Genomic DNA, 13,045 nt, shown 5'->3' with positions numbered 1-13,045 from the left:
AAAACTTGGTCATTTCGGTCATTAAACATAGTATTTTTGTTGATTTAGTATTTTTTTTCCTTATTTATATAGCATGGAAATGACGGGAGAGAAAAGAAATAAAGAAATTGCTTCAAAGGTTGAAAGAAAAAAACCCAGGCTACAGGATATAACAACTGTAAAGGAAACCCCAGCAGGAACTGGCACTGTAGACACAGGAAAAAAATTGCCCAGATTGAATAAAAGTTCTGCAACTGATCAGAAAATATTGTCATATTCTCCATCTAAAATGTCAGGACCCAGCAGAAATAGAGAGAGAGATTCACAACAACATTCAATTAAAAATTACTTCCAAGTAGCTTCTAAAAAAAGGTATGTTCACATTAATCTCTTATTGTTTCCTTAAATTCTATTCTTGCAGTGGAAAAACAATAAGCATCTATTCATTTTAGTAATGATATCCTCCCTTTTCAGAAGGCTGGTGTTATACTGGTTGGTGGAAATATCCAGTGGGGTTCCAGATAGTAAGATTTTGGCCAAAAGATTTTAGCCACGTTACCACATATTTCTGCAGTAACATCACTGAAAATATGGAAGTTTTCATCTGAAATTCCTGCCAACTAATTCCCCAAAACTTTGCTTATATAATATACAGTATCTGCCGACATATAAGACGACTGGGCGTATAAGACGACCCCCTCCCAACATTTCCACTCAAAATATAGAGTGGATGGCTCTGCTGCGGTGCCGGCGGCTGCTGCCCGGGGCTCTGCCCGGACCCGCCCGGGAAGTTCATGGCCGGCGACGAGGCCCAAGGAGGGCGAGGAGGAGGGGAAGTGGCCGGACAGGTGGTGGCAGTGGAGGAGGAGGGGAAGTGGGTCTCCGGTGGCACGCTCTGGCCACTCAGGCATGGCCGGCTCTGCTTCCTCCCTCCGTCCAGAACAACTGCCTGCCTGCCTTCCTCCCCGACTGGTGCAGCCCCACGTAACTCACTCAACGGCAGCAGCAGCTCCTTCCTGGCCCAACTGAAGTGCACCCGGCGTATAAGACGACCCCCTCCATTTCGAAGCAAGTTTTTTGGGCCAAAAAGTCATCTTATATGCCGGCAAATATGGTACTCTATATGTTCATCAGCTTTGCAACTTTTTAGCTTAATAGTGATGATATGCAGCTCCCTACAGGTTTCCTTAATGGTAAAATCAATACGACTTGGTTAGATGGTGAAGTCATCACAAAGAAGCCCATTTGAACTTAGTGAAACTAATGAGTGCACAGTTAAATTCTTACTGCATTTATCTGGGTAATTTTGTGCCACAAAGTAGAACCTGCTTCATAGCAACCCTAGCAGATATGTATGTGAGTTGTTTAAGGAGTAGTTTTACCAGTGCCACCCCCTCGTGAGCTTCCATGTCTGAGTGGAGATTTGAACCCAGGGTCTCCTGAGTCACTCTGTTCACTTACACCATACAGGTTCTCACATTTTATTTCTAGTATCTTTATTTCTAGAGTCACTTGTTTTATACTTAGCTGTGTTTGATGAACTGGATTCAGGTGAAATCATGAGTAACTTTTGCCCACTAATTTCAGTCGAGCTCAAGTTTGATCATTTAAGTCTGAATCCAGCCAGTTGTGTCAGTTCATATTCAGTCACTGCCATTTTTAATTGTGAATATATATGATTATTATCTGCATATCTAAAGAGAAAAAGTCCTTCTTTCTTCTATTTTAAGAGAAAGAAATGAGGATGATGAAACACCGATTTCCAAGTATGCAAAAATTGAGGAGAATTTATCACTGGCTTCCAGTCATACTCAACCTGTAACTTCCTTGCGGCTGGAAAACAACACAGAAAGATCTCAAAAGGGACAGTATACCTTGAACCAAAACACAAACGACCCTTCATCATACCTGGAGACAAGTGGAAAGTCTATCACAGAGAAAGAAAAGTTAGAAAAAGCTGCTGAAAGTACCGCTACTGGAACAGATGCTTCAAAAAAGAGGAAAAAAATGGATGATTCAATAGAAGATGAAGCTTCATTAGAGCTTATTTTTGCGAGCCAAGACCTGGATTGGGAAAATGAAGTAGGAGATCATACTGAAAAGAGTGAAAAGAAGAAAAGGAAGTTAGAAAATAAAGGACAAGTTTCAGTAGATAATGAGGCCAGGAGAGTTTTGGTAAGGATCTTTTTACTGACTCCACTGTTGGGTTCTTCAGCTTGCAACAGAGCCATAAATTTGTGTAGTACTTTACAGTATTAGTCTTTTTGCCATTTTGTAATGGGTGTTTTGAAGTAATTATCTTGAAATGTTAAAAAGAAGGGAAGGAACTGTTAATGCTTCATACTGTCATAGGTGGGATGATAAGGTAGGCATGCCTAATTCAGATTTCTGGATTTCAGTTAAAAAGGGAAAAAATGAAATCAGGAGACCACGGCTAAAAGATAAATGAATCAGGAGACCAGGGGTAAAAGATAAATGAATTAGATTAGATAACCTTTTAAAAATAATTAAACAGTTTTAAAGATGTAGTAAAAACTGTCATTTCTGTTTGATACATTTATTTATTTATTTATTCATTCATTTATTTATTTATTTATTTATTTATTTATTTATTTATTTTATTGTATTTTATTTATTTATTTATTTATTTAGAACACTAAGGACAGTATAAAAATTTCTGGCATCCTGTCTCAACAATTTCTGAAATAAAGAGGAAGTTAAAAACTGATCTTCCCTAAAAGATTGAAGAATTGAACCAATACTCTAATTGATACAGTTTTTAGCCACTGAATTCATCTTCATTATCGTGGTCTTAGAACTCTAGAGCTGTAGGGGACCCTATCAATCATCAGCCTCTTTCACACACTATAGCAGTGCAGAATAAGTGTTATATATGTTTATACATGTATCTCACTTTCTCTCTCCTTTTTTTTGTTTTCCAAACAGCAAGAAAATGAGCTATCTCTTCCAGCTTTAAAGCAGAAACAAGAGATAAAAGAAGAGCTACCAGATTGTGTAAGAAATGGTAAAATGTAATGGATGTATTTAAATTGACATTCAACATACCATTTTAGCAAGAGGCTATCTAGAATGACATTTGGTGGGGTTTTTTAATTAAAGGGATAATTGGCTATCAAAGATGGAAAAACTGCCCTTTTTGAATTAGTGCTTCACTTAAAAACAGTAATTAAATAGGAATATTCCAGCTAATTTGTTAGTATTTTTATTCTCTCTTCTTGCTTTATCTACATAGATAATCAAACTGTAGTTCTTTTGAACATAGTAAATAGGCAGATTTTGCTATTTCATTTTGAAAGATAGCTGTGGAATGGTTTAAACACATTGTGTTGTAATTGAGAAAGAGAATGAATTATTTGGGGAAGACTAATAATAATTTTAGAATTTCAGAGCTGGAAGGGACCCTATGGATCATTGAGTCCAGCCCTGTCAAGGAGGCACCGTGGGGAATCAAACTCCCAACCTCGGGTGCTACAACCAGATATCTAAACCCTTGAGCTATCCAGCACTTAGATGAGAAAAACTTAGTTTATTAACAGCAATTGGTAATGCAGTTTTCTTTGATGAAGTGAACTTATTTAGAAAGTTGGAGTTGTCTGGAAAAACAGGAAGATATCCTTGGTGAGTACAGGGGGCACTTTTCGCTCTTTGGAACCTTCCAGGGATGACACAAACTGGCCAAAAATAAAACAAACACCCAGAAGTGGCTAGAAGGCCATTGGCAGTTTTGAAAAACTGTTATTTATTTTATTTATTATTTATTTATTTAAAATATTCATACCCCATCTTTCTCCTCAAGAGAACCCAAAGCAGCTTACAATATTAAAACAAACAATATAAAAATTAGACAGAGACTGGAAAAAAACAGACAAAACCAACAGTCCAACTTTTAGGCAAGTGGTCTTTGCCTCCCTGGGAAAGGATAGCAAAGAAGGGGCCAGCTTGGCCTCCTGTGGGAGGGAGTTCCACAGCTTTTAAAGCCTCTTTTGAGCTTTTAAATCAAAGTTGAATAATCTCAGGAGGATTGGGGGTTAAATAGCACCCTCCATGAACTGCACTGAGCTCAGAAATAGCCATGAGCAGGAACTTCTGTTTTGTTTTTTGGTTTTTTTTTTGAAGAGTGGCCTTGGGGGCTGCAAAAATGGCAGGGGGCTCATGATGGTTAGCCCTGTAGTAGTTGGCTCAGTGGTGGCATATGTCTTATTTAAATGGAAAGTCCTGGAAGCTTATAGAGAGTAAGCGAGGTCTAGGAGGCATCAAATAGATATGGCCCTACAGTCCCTAGGGCCACCCTCTTCCCATCACATCTTAAAATGTAATCTAAATAATACTTTGATTCTCCAGCAGAAATATGATGATTTAATTCATTTGAATTACCTTAATAATTGCTCTCTTATTCTGTCTTTCTCCATAATAAGAATCCTGATAAATCTGCAAGTGACTCTCATCTACCCAGCAGGCTTTTGCTGACTGAATTTAGATCATTGGTTGTTAGTCAGCCGAGGAGAGGTGGTGGGTGTGCTACAAAAACAGACTATCGGCCTCTGAACAACTTTAAAAAATTTAAAAAGGTTTGTATATGCTTTTAAGCGGTCAAGAGAAGGCATTGTGTGCAATTATCAATAAGAACTCTATGTTTAAATCCAGTGATTTTCTACTGTAGCAGTGAAAGTCTTGTTGCCACAAAAACAAGAGAGAGGGTCATGGCATCTTAAAGACTAATTTAATTGTTGCAGGGGCCATAGAAAAATGTTTGTCTTTAAAACACCGTGGCATTTTTATGGAGTTGATAAGTGAGTTCTAATTTTTTAAAAACTGCATACAACAATAAGTCTTCTGTGTTTATAAAATGCTGTGAGGCTCTTTGTTGATTTGAGTGGAATGTTAGCAGTGCAGTGAACAGCTTAAAATTTATTTTGCTTACTGTGGATAATGAGATTGTTCTGCATTCAGAATTCATTTGATTGACTATTAAGGAGTATAGGATTGGTGGAAGATTCAGTTCAGCTGTCTGTTCTTAAAAACTTCACTTCTTGGTGTTAGTCAAAGTACTAAAATCCATATGCCAATACCTTTCTGCATATGGTACGGTTTGTAGAAATAAATGTGATAGATGTGTTTTCCCCCTTGCTTCATTCATACATGACCTTGGGAGGTTGTGACCAAAGTTACCAAGCTGGGTGGAGGATGCTGGGAGCTGTAGCCTGACAAAAGTAACTTTTCCTAGCTTTACTTATGTGTGGCAAGGAGGAGAAAGCAGACAGATTTTAACTATATCAAATACCTGATTTGAAGGGGAGAACTCAATGAATGCTCCTTTCTCTCCATTTAACTGTGTCCACATTGGTGACATGCATGCAGGAACAGTGAGTGGTGTATGATGATCTGAATCATTTCTCTTGGGTAAATGCTGTTCTAAGCAGTGTGCTGCACTCTTTTGGTGCAGTTCTAAAATTTATTGCACCAGGTGACTCAGAGTAAGCTTCCATTAATAATACTGTATTAAAAGCTCCTGTTTCTAAATTGCATTGCTCTTGAGTACTTTTTCCACTGAAATCCTGGTTGCTGCTCTTCCAAACAGCATATTTAGATCATTCAATCTCATTTGCAATGTTGGCAGGGGTATTTAAGAAGTCTTTGAATTTTCAGTATGTGTTTTGACTCATCAAGGCTTGCAACGATGCATAGCAGTATTAACAGTGTAGTTTTTAAGAGAAAAACCATTATACATTATGTATCTCATATTGTAGTTTCCCCATTGTTTCATTTCTGTATAACCCAAATGTTGTTTAGTGTTGAGTGTAACAAAACTCAGCAATGGTATTTTATGCAAGGTATTTTATATAATGGAAAGGATTCTATAGACATGTTAGGCAGCAGTAATAGCAGTGGATATTCTTGTTGTGTTGAGCTTTATTGTAACCGAGATGAAACACAAACAGCAATTTTATTTCTAAAATAAACAATATTCCAATTGTTCATAGAGAGGCTTTTTCTTTAAGTGCATAGATTTGGGACTCCTTGTATCTGGTGGTTGCACAGGCAAAAATGATTGACACAACCAACCATCCATTCTCTTTCCCATTACCAAATGTTTTGCAGATAATCTGCCCCCTCTTCCCCCCTGCCCAGTGGGAGTTGTGCTGTCAAGGTCCGCAGAGTGAAGGGTGAATTGCCTACTATTCGTGATGGCCCTTCCACTATCTGTAGCACAATTTTAGAGGAAAGGAAAGAAGAGGGAGGTTGCACAAGCTGCCTTTCTCTCATACAGCCACTGAGTGTGAGCTAGTGAAAGTTTGTGTGTATTCTACTCAACAGGTAACTTACCCTGGAGCAGGACAGCTTCCACATATTATTGGAGGATCAGATTTGATAGCTGCTCATGCTAGAAAAAATTCTGAGATGGAAGAATGGCTGAGGCAAGAAATGGCGGTAAAGAATATTAATATGTCCTTTGTTTACTCATGGTTCGTTGCAGAATATTAATGTTTGATTTAACTTTGCTTTTTTGTCATTGCTGCTGCTGTTGCCTTCATATCTCCTGTTTTCTCTTTTTCTTCCACCATATTATCTTACACATTTTCTTGTCTTATATTCCACATTTTCATACTTCCAGCAATCCTGTGAGATAGCTAGGCTTGAGAGATAATGGGTGGCTCAAGGTCACCCAGTTAGCTTCATGCTCAAATGTTATGGACGTACAGTGGTGCCTCGCATAGCGAGGTTAATCCGTTCCGGATTAACCATCGCTATGAGAAACATCGCTCAACGGAACAAAAAAACCCATTAAAACACATTAAACTTGGTTTAATGCGTTCCAATGGGCCCTAAACTTACCGTTGAGTGAAGCTTCTCCATAGGGGCGGCCAAAAGCTTCTCCATAGGGGCGGGAAAAGTTGTGGCGGCCATTTTGGAACCACTGATCAGCTGTTCTCCCCCGCTTCGTTGTGCGAAAATCGCTAAGCAAATCGCTTAGCGATCGTCGCACAGCGAAAAAACGCCATGGGGCCATCGCTGAGCGAACGCTCCAGCGATGGCCCGGACCCCCTCGCTATGCGAATTTATCGCTCAACAGAGCGATCACTAAGCGAGGCACCACTGTATCTCCATCAAACACTAACCACTCATAGGCACAAAATGTATTATACTTAAAGATAACAGATGGTTGTTTGTATTATATACTGTGAGGAAATGGATGATATGGGGGTGCTTTAACAGGTTTTTATTAGAACCTTCTTTGGGGATTTTTCAAGCAAAAAAAGTAACAGATGAATGTGTCAAATATGTTACAAATGTAAGTAGACTGAATTCAAGAGAAAGTCTAAGGAAGCAATGGCATAACACAGGCTCATGGCCTGTGTGTAACAAGGAGACTTATTTATTCTGCACACTGTTTTGCTTACTGCTCCAAATAATTCTTAATATTGTGATAGTCTTATGAGAAGTAGCAGGCTTCAGCTGGCTGGATGTACTTGTGCATACCTACCTTGGGTAAGGCCTTTCTGAAAGCCATATGTGCAGGTCTCAAACACTGGCAGATTTTTCTGTACTTAGAAGACCACTGGGTGTGTAGCACATGGTACTGCTGCAGTTATGACCATGAATGATGCCTCAGGTGGAGTGGGATTGTGGAAGACTAGGCAAAGGTCTGTGTCTGTTTTCCCTACTCACATAATATTCCAAAGCTTTCCAAGGCACATACGTAGAAGAAGCTTCTGATGAGGCTCATGGAGTGGCAGTAGGAAGGAGGAGGTGGGCATCTACCTTAGATAAGTGGGGATGTACTTTTGCAGCTGTAGATACTTTTTTGATGTATTTACAATTGAGTTATGTGGTATGTATAAGGATATCCTTGGCACAGTCCTTTAAACAAACATTTTATTTTTCTAGGAACAGTCACGCCATGCAAGAGAAGAATCACTTGCAGATGATCTCTTCAGGTAAAGGGCTTATTTTCAGTAACAAAATCAAAGACTACTTACAATGCATGAGATAACACATAAATATTTCTGAATACAAAGCTCTAACTGCTTGTGATTGCCGGTTCTTGCCTCAGTAACAATACTACTACAACTAATAATAATATAACAACAAGAATAGCAACAGCAACACTTTGCAGCAGGTGCTAATTTGCTTCCTGAAATCCAAAAATCACATCTCACCTGCAGATTCTTAGGACTTGATTTCTCACTTTTAGGCTGGACTGTTTTGTCCATTCCCAAGCACCAGTAACACTGAGAAATCATTATCTGTAAGACCAACATATGGAGTCTTTAAATAAACAGCTAAGTACACCAAATCAATAAATAACTCCTTGGAAAAGAATGACGTTATGTTTGAGAGGATTGAGTAAGGATAGCATTCTTCTCCATCCATGTTTCTGGAAAGAGAGAGCTATTTTTTTACCTTGAATCCACTGGACATAAATCATCTGCCATTTGCAGAGGATCCTGGATGTTGGGTCATTGTGGGCAGTTAGCCTTTAGTCAAACCAAGAGAAAGAAATAGTTTCTGCAGGTAATCTGGACACATGGTAGTGCTTTGCTTGCTGTGTGACAAGAAGAACATTTAGAAGAGTGTTCCTTCAGACCAGAGGCCCATCCAGTCCAGCATTCTGTTCAAACAGTGGCTAGTCAGAGAATATAAGAAGAGCCCTGCTGGATCAGGCCAATGGCCCATCTAGTCCAGCTTCCTGTATCTCACAGTGGCCCCTCCAGATGCTTCTGGGAGTACACGAGACCACTAGATCCCTGTGTCCTGATACCCATCCCCTGCATCTGGCATTTGGAGGTACCGTCCTTTTAAGCCTGGAGATTATACATCCCCATCATGCCTTGTAACTTGCGATGGACTTTTCTTCCAGAAATCTACTCAATACCCTTTTAAAGACATTTAGGCTAGATGCCATTACCACAAACTAACAACATGTTGAGTCAAGAAATCTTTTTTTTTTTTTTTTTGTCTGTTCTCACTCTCTCAACACTCAATTTGAGTGGATGTCCCCTGGTTCTGGTGTTGCGTGAGAGGGAAAAGATCTTCCCTCTATCCACTTTATCCATCCCCTGCATAATTTTATACGTCTCAATCAGGTCGTTCCCCCTCAGGTGCCTGTTCTTTAGACTAAAGAGCCCCAAACACTGTAGCCTTTCCTCATAAGGGAGGTGCCCTAGCCCAGTTATCATTTTAGTCGCTCCCCTCTGCACCTTTTCCAGTTCCACTATGTTTTTTTTTGAGGTTTGGCAACCAGAACTGTACACAGTACGAAAGGTATGGTCTTACCATCGATTTGTACAATGGCATTATAATATTGGCTGTTTTATTTTCAACCACCTTTTAATTATTCTTTTTAATGAGACATGGGAGTTCCCAAAAATGTGTTTATAGCATTGCAGTGAAATTGGCTATAGATCATTTGCAATGATGAATCTATAATAACAGGCCAACCTATGGTCCATTATTCACAGTCTGTTTTGATATCTGTTCAGTTAGTTGAACATTAGTTGACCTGAGCTCCCTGGAAAGGAACTGCCATTGTACATCATGATATTGTAATCTGTCCAGAGTAGTGGCTGGGCCCCAATAAAAATTTGAATGAATGAATTGAATTAAATTAAATTGAAATCCCTAGGACACTGTTATACAGATGTTCATGTCTTACATCCTTGCCAACCTCGGCTCACTGGGTGGCTCTGAGATGTGGAATGTTCAAAGATGGGGAGGTGGCTCTCAAATAAAAATCTTGTAAATTTATGCATGAATGATTCAGACAGCCATGCATATCTGGTGTGCTCAGGTTAAATTGCCTATTTTGAATTGGATTTCAGAATATTTGAAGAATTGCCCCTCATATAAACTTACAGATAGGTTTGGATCTACATCAAAGATCTCAATTTTTGTTTTGTTTTTGTTTTGTTTTGTTTTGTGGTTTTTGTTCTTATTCCCATATGGGCACTGGAGGCAGGCATGTCATGACTCTTAACTATTTAGTGCCCTCCCAGAGGAATCAAATGTGGCCATTTCAACAGGTTTGCTGCTTGTTCTGAGAGTTAACTACTCTGTTACAATTCAGTGACTTTATTATGTATGCATTCGCCATTCTGGGAGATTTACAGATTTTCCCACACAGTCTTCCCTTCTCTACCTTGCAACAGGCTGGAAGGGAGATGAAGCTGAGAGACCGTGACTGGGGGAAGGTCATCCAGTCACTTCACCTAGTAGGGATCTGAACATGCATTTTCTCAGTTCTAGACAGACATATTAAGTACTACATTGTCCCAGCGTCTTTATGGTTTTGTGGAGCAGGATGATACTGTTACTTTACTAGGTAAAGGTAAAGGTTCCCCTTCGACTCTATGGGGCGGTGCTCATCCTCGTTTCCAAGCCATAGAGCCAGTGTTTTGTCCGAAGACAATCTTCCATGCTCACATGGCCAGTGTGACTTAGACACGGAACAATGTTACCTTCCCACCGAGCTGGTTCCTATTTATCTATTCGCATTTTGCATGCTTTCGAACCGCTAGGTTGGCGGGAGCTGGGACAAGCGACGGGCGCTCACTCCGTCGTGTGGATTCGATCTTATGACTGCTGGTCTTCTGACCCTGCAGCACAGAGGCTTCTGCGGTTTAGCCTGCAGCACCACCACGTTAATTTACTACTGTTCTATAATTTGCTTTTTTTTTGTTATCAGCCACTTTGAAGGTATTTTTTATGTATATATATAAGCAGAGGAGCTTAACATTCATGTGAATGACCTGCACATTTAACTTTACATTTTAGAACCATGCATTCTTTTTTATATTTCTTTCTTTTCTCGTTTTATAGATATGATCCCCATACAAAAAGAAGATAGTTGTTTCTTGATCCAGACCTACAAAAGAAGAAAATATTTCCAGCTTCCTTGCTGGAAAGAATTGATTTTACATTGATCATACATCCTGGGAATCTCTCTTAATTTCATGACAAAGAAGATGCCGTTTCTGCTTCTAAGACTTCATAGTGCTTCAATTATAATTACAACTATCAATAGGTCAAAAAATTATCTGACCACAGCCCGGAAGGATTTTGTAATGTTGGTGGCTTTTTGGCCCTGCCCTCTCAGTACAAAGGAACTGTTAAAATCAGATGCAGAGAGGAACTTTGCCTGCCTTCTACTAATCTCTCCCCATCAAGCCTTTTCTCACCTTCTGAAAGCAGACAAACAACAGAAGAATTTCACCCTAAATGACACATAACATTGTGGTTACAATGTCAGATGCAAGGAATTGTGAGAAATGCATTCCCCCCCCCCCCCAGCCTTACTGGCCAATGTCAGTAGCACCGGGGAATTGATATCCAGCATTCCTTTTGTTGGCATGCAGACATTTAGCGTTCCTCTTTCCATTGCTATCATTGTCAGAGCAGCAAGAAAATCAAGCATACTCACCTTTCCGAGAAGGAGCAGGAAGGTGAGTGTGCAGTTGTTGGATGTCCATACAATGGTTTTGGGAAGAAATAGGCACCGTTGTCTATTGTCAGTGACCTCAGAGATGCAGTAACGTTCAAAAGTAGTGTGCACTTGCTTTGGAAAATCCATGTGCTTTGCAAGAATGGGATTAATTATTCTGTTTTTTTTAATAGCTCATTTCTGATACTGACTAGTCATTGCTTATTACAGTGCATGTTAAGGCCTGTAAAATTCATTTTCTGGCTACATTTTAGAAATGTTATACTATATTTCAATTTTTTTAATAGAAGCACATTAAAATCACACTGACTCTTTTAAGAGGGACTATTGTTTTAGCATTCTTCCATCTTGATATGATTGCCCACAGAATCAGGATTGATGTTTTTAAAAATATGATGTGGACTTTGTAGAACAGATTGCTGACTCTTACATCATTTTGCACCTCTCAAATGGGTGTTGTCTCTTTTTACTAAATTAAGGTATTTTATTTTTTAGATTAATAGGAAATATTTCCTTATTTTGATTAACATGGTCACAATTACTGATTAGTTTAAGAGAAGCTATGTGTATAATGCATATTCAAAATTTTCTGTTTTGTGGACTTTCAATCTAGTTTTGCCTTTTTCAAAAGCATGCTGTTGTCTCACTTCATGCCTATCATACTTCTGTTATACCTCAAGAATGTCAAATGTGTTGTTCTTCCATAGTATCCTATCTATACTCTGGATATAGGCAGGTTTAGAGTGTCTTCTTTCAAAAATGTCAGTTTGATATAGATGCCGTATCTGCACCACTGCACATTTGGTTTAAAAAACTGAAGAACTGTGCCTGTAAACTGACCCTCTCTTCCATGTTTCCAAGGAGTTCTGACTCCAGTAGTTGTTGGTATTCATTTGTGTAACCAGAGCAATAAATTTTTTGCAGGGAATTTTGTTCTTGATTCCCCTGGCCTCTGAGTTACAGCATTTCAGCAACTTCTTTCATATAGTCTTCCTGGAAACACTGGTAATAACTACCAGTAAATGCAAGAGAACAGACATATGGAGAAGACAAATATTTGTTGCCTGTGGTATAAAATATTTCTCAGTCTGTTTATTTCAGAATTGTGTGTGCTTTGCCTAAATGACAGTTGCAGTTCTGCTAGTTTTGGGGAGACTTATTCTACCTGTAAGTAAGTACATCCCATGTAAGCTCCATCCACCCATCAATATTCTGACTCATGTTGGGGGTGGGCGATATATAGGTATAGTATCCTCTTCAGACTGTTGCCTTCATGTGTTGAAAGTCTGAAGAGGTAGAGCTAGTGTGTTCCTCTCAATGTGATTTCCACATACTTGATTATTGATTGAATAGGATTAAAATCTGTTTCCTATGTTGGATATATTTCCTTGGAGTTACTTCAGATTATAGAGAAGAGTCATTTATCAGTTACAGTTGTTAAGATAAACTTGTATAGAATTTCTTGAAAGGATTCCTGGCATTCACCTAATCTATATTTGTCTCTAGCCCTAAAGTAATAACTGACACTTTCCCAGATCGCAAGTCTGTAAAATGTATACATGGTGGTTTAAGGTTGCCATTAAAACTAAAGATATAAACCAGAAA

At 39.0% G+C, this 13,045-nt stretch overlaps 1 protein-coding gene across 3 annotated transcripts in view; it reads left to right on the top strand.

Annotated features, from left to right (window-relative positions):
- Positions 1–13,045, top strand: part of NBN (nibrin) — a 26,905-nt gene extending 13,860 nt beyond the window's left edge. For 2 of the 3 annotated variants that reach the window (XM_020813814.3, XM_078393583.1), the window contains 7 exons: positions 73–351; positions 1,710–2,154; positions 2,926–2,994; positions 4,416–4,568; positions 6,316–6,429; positions 7,888–7,937; positions 10,819–13,045. In XM_020813814.3, coding sequence (XP_020669473.3) covers positions 73–351; positions 1,710–2,154; positions 2,926–2,994; positions 4,416–4,568; positions 6,316–6,429; positions 7,888–7,937; positions 10,819–10,846 — 1,138 coding nt within the window. In that variant the 3' untranslated portion in view covers positions 10,847–13,045. Of the gene's footprint in view, positions 1–72; positions 352–1,709; positions 2,155–2,925; positions 3,005–4,415; positions 4,569–6,315; positions 6,430–7,887; positions 7,938–10,818 lie in introns of all 3 variants that reach the window. The other variant, XR_013545307.1, reaches the window with a different exon arrangement.

This window comes from Pogona vitticeps, chromosome 4, assembly GCF_051106095.1.
Source record: "Pogona vitticeps strain Pit_001003342236 chromosome 4, PviZW2.1, whole genome shotgun sequence".
Taxonomy (NCBI): Eukaryota; Metazoa; Chordata; class Lepidosauria; order Squamata; family Agamidae; genus Pogona; species Pogona vitticeps.
This window is presented reverse-complemented; position numbering and strand designations above follow the sequence as displayed.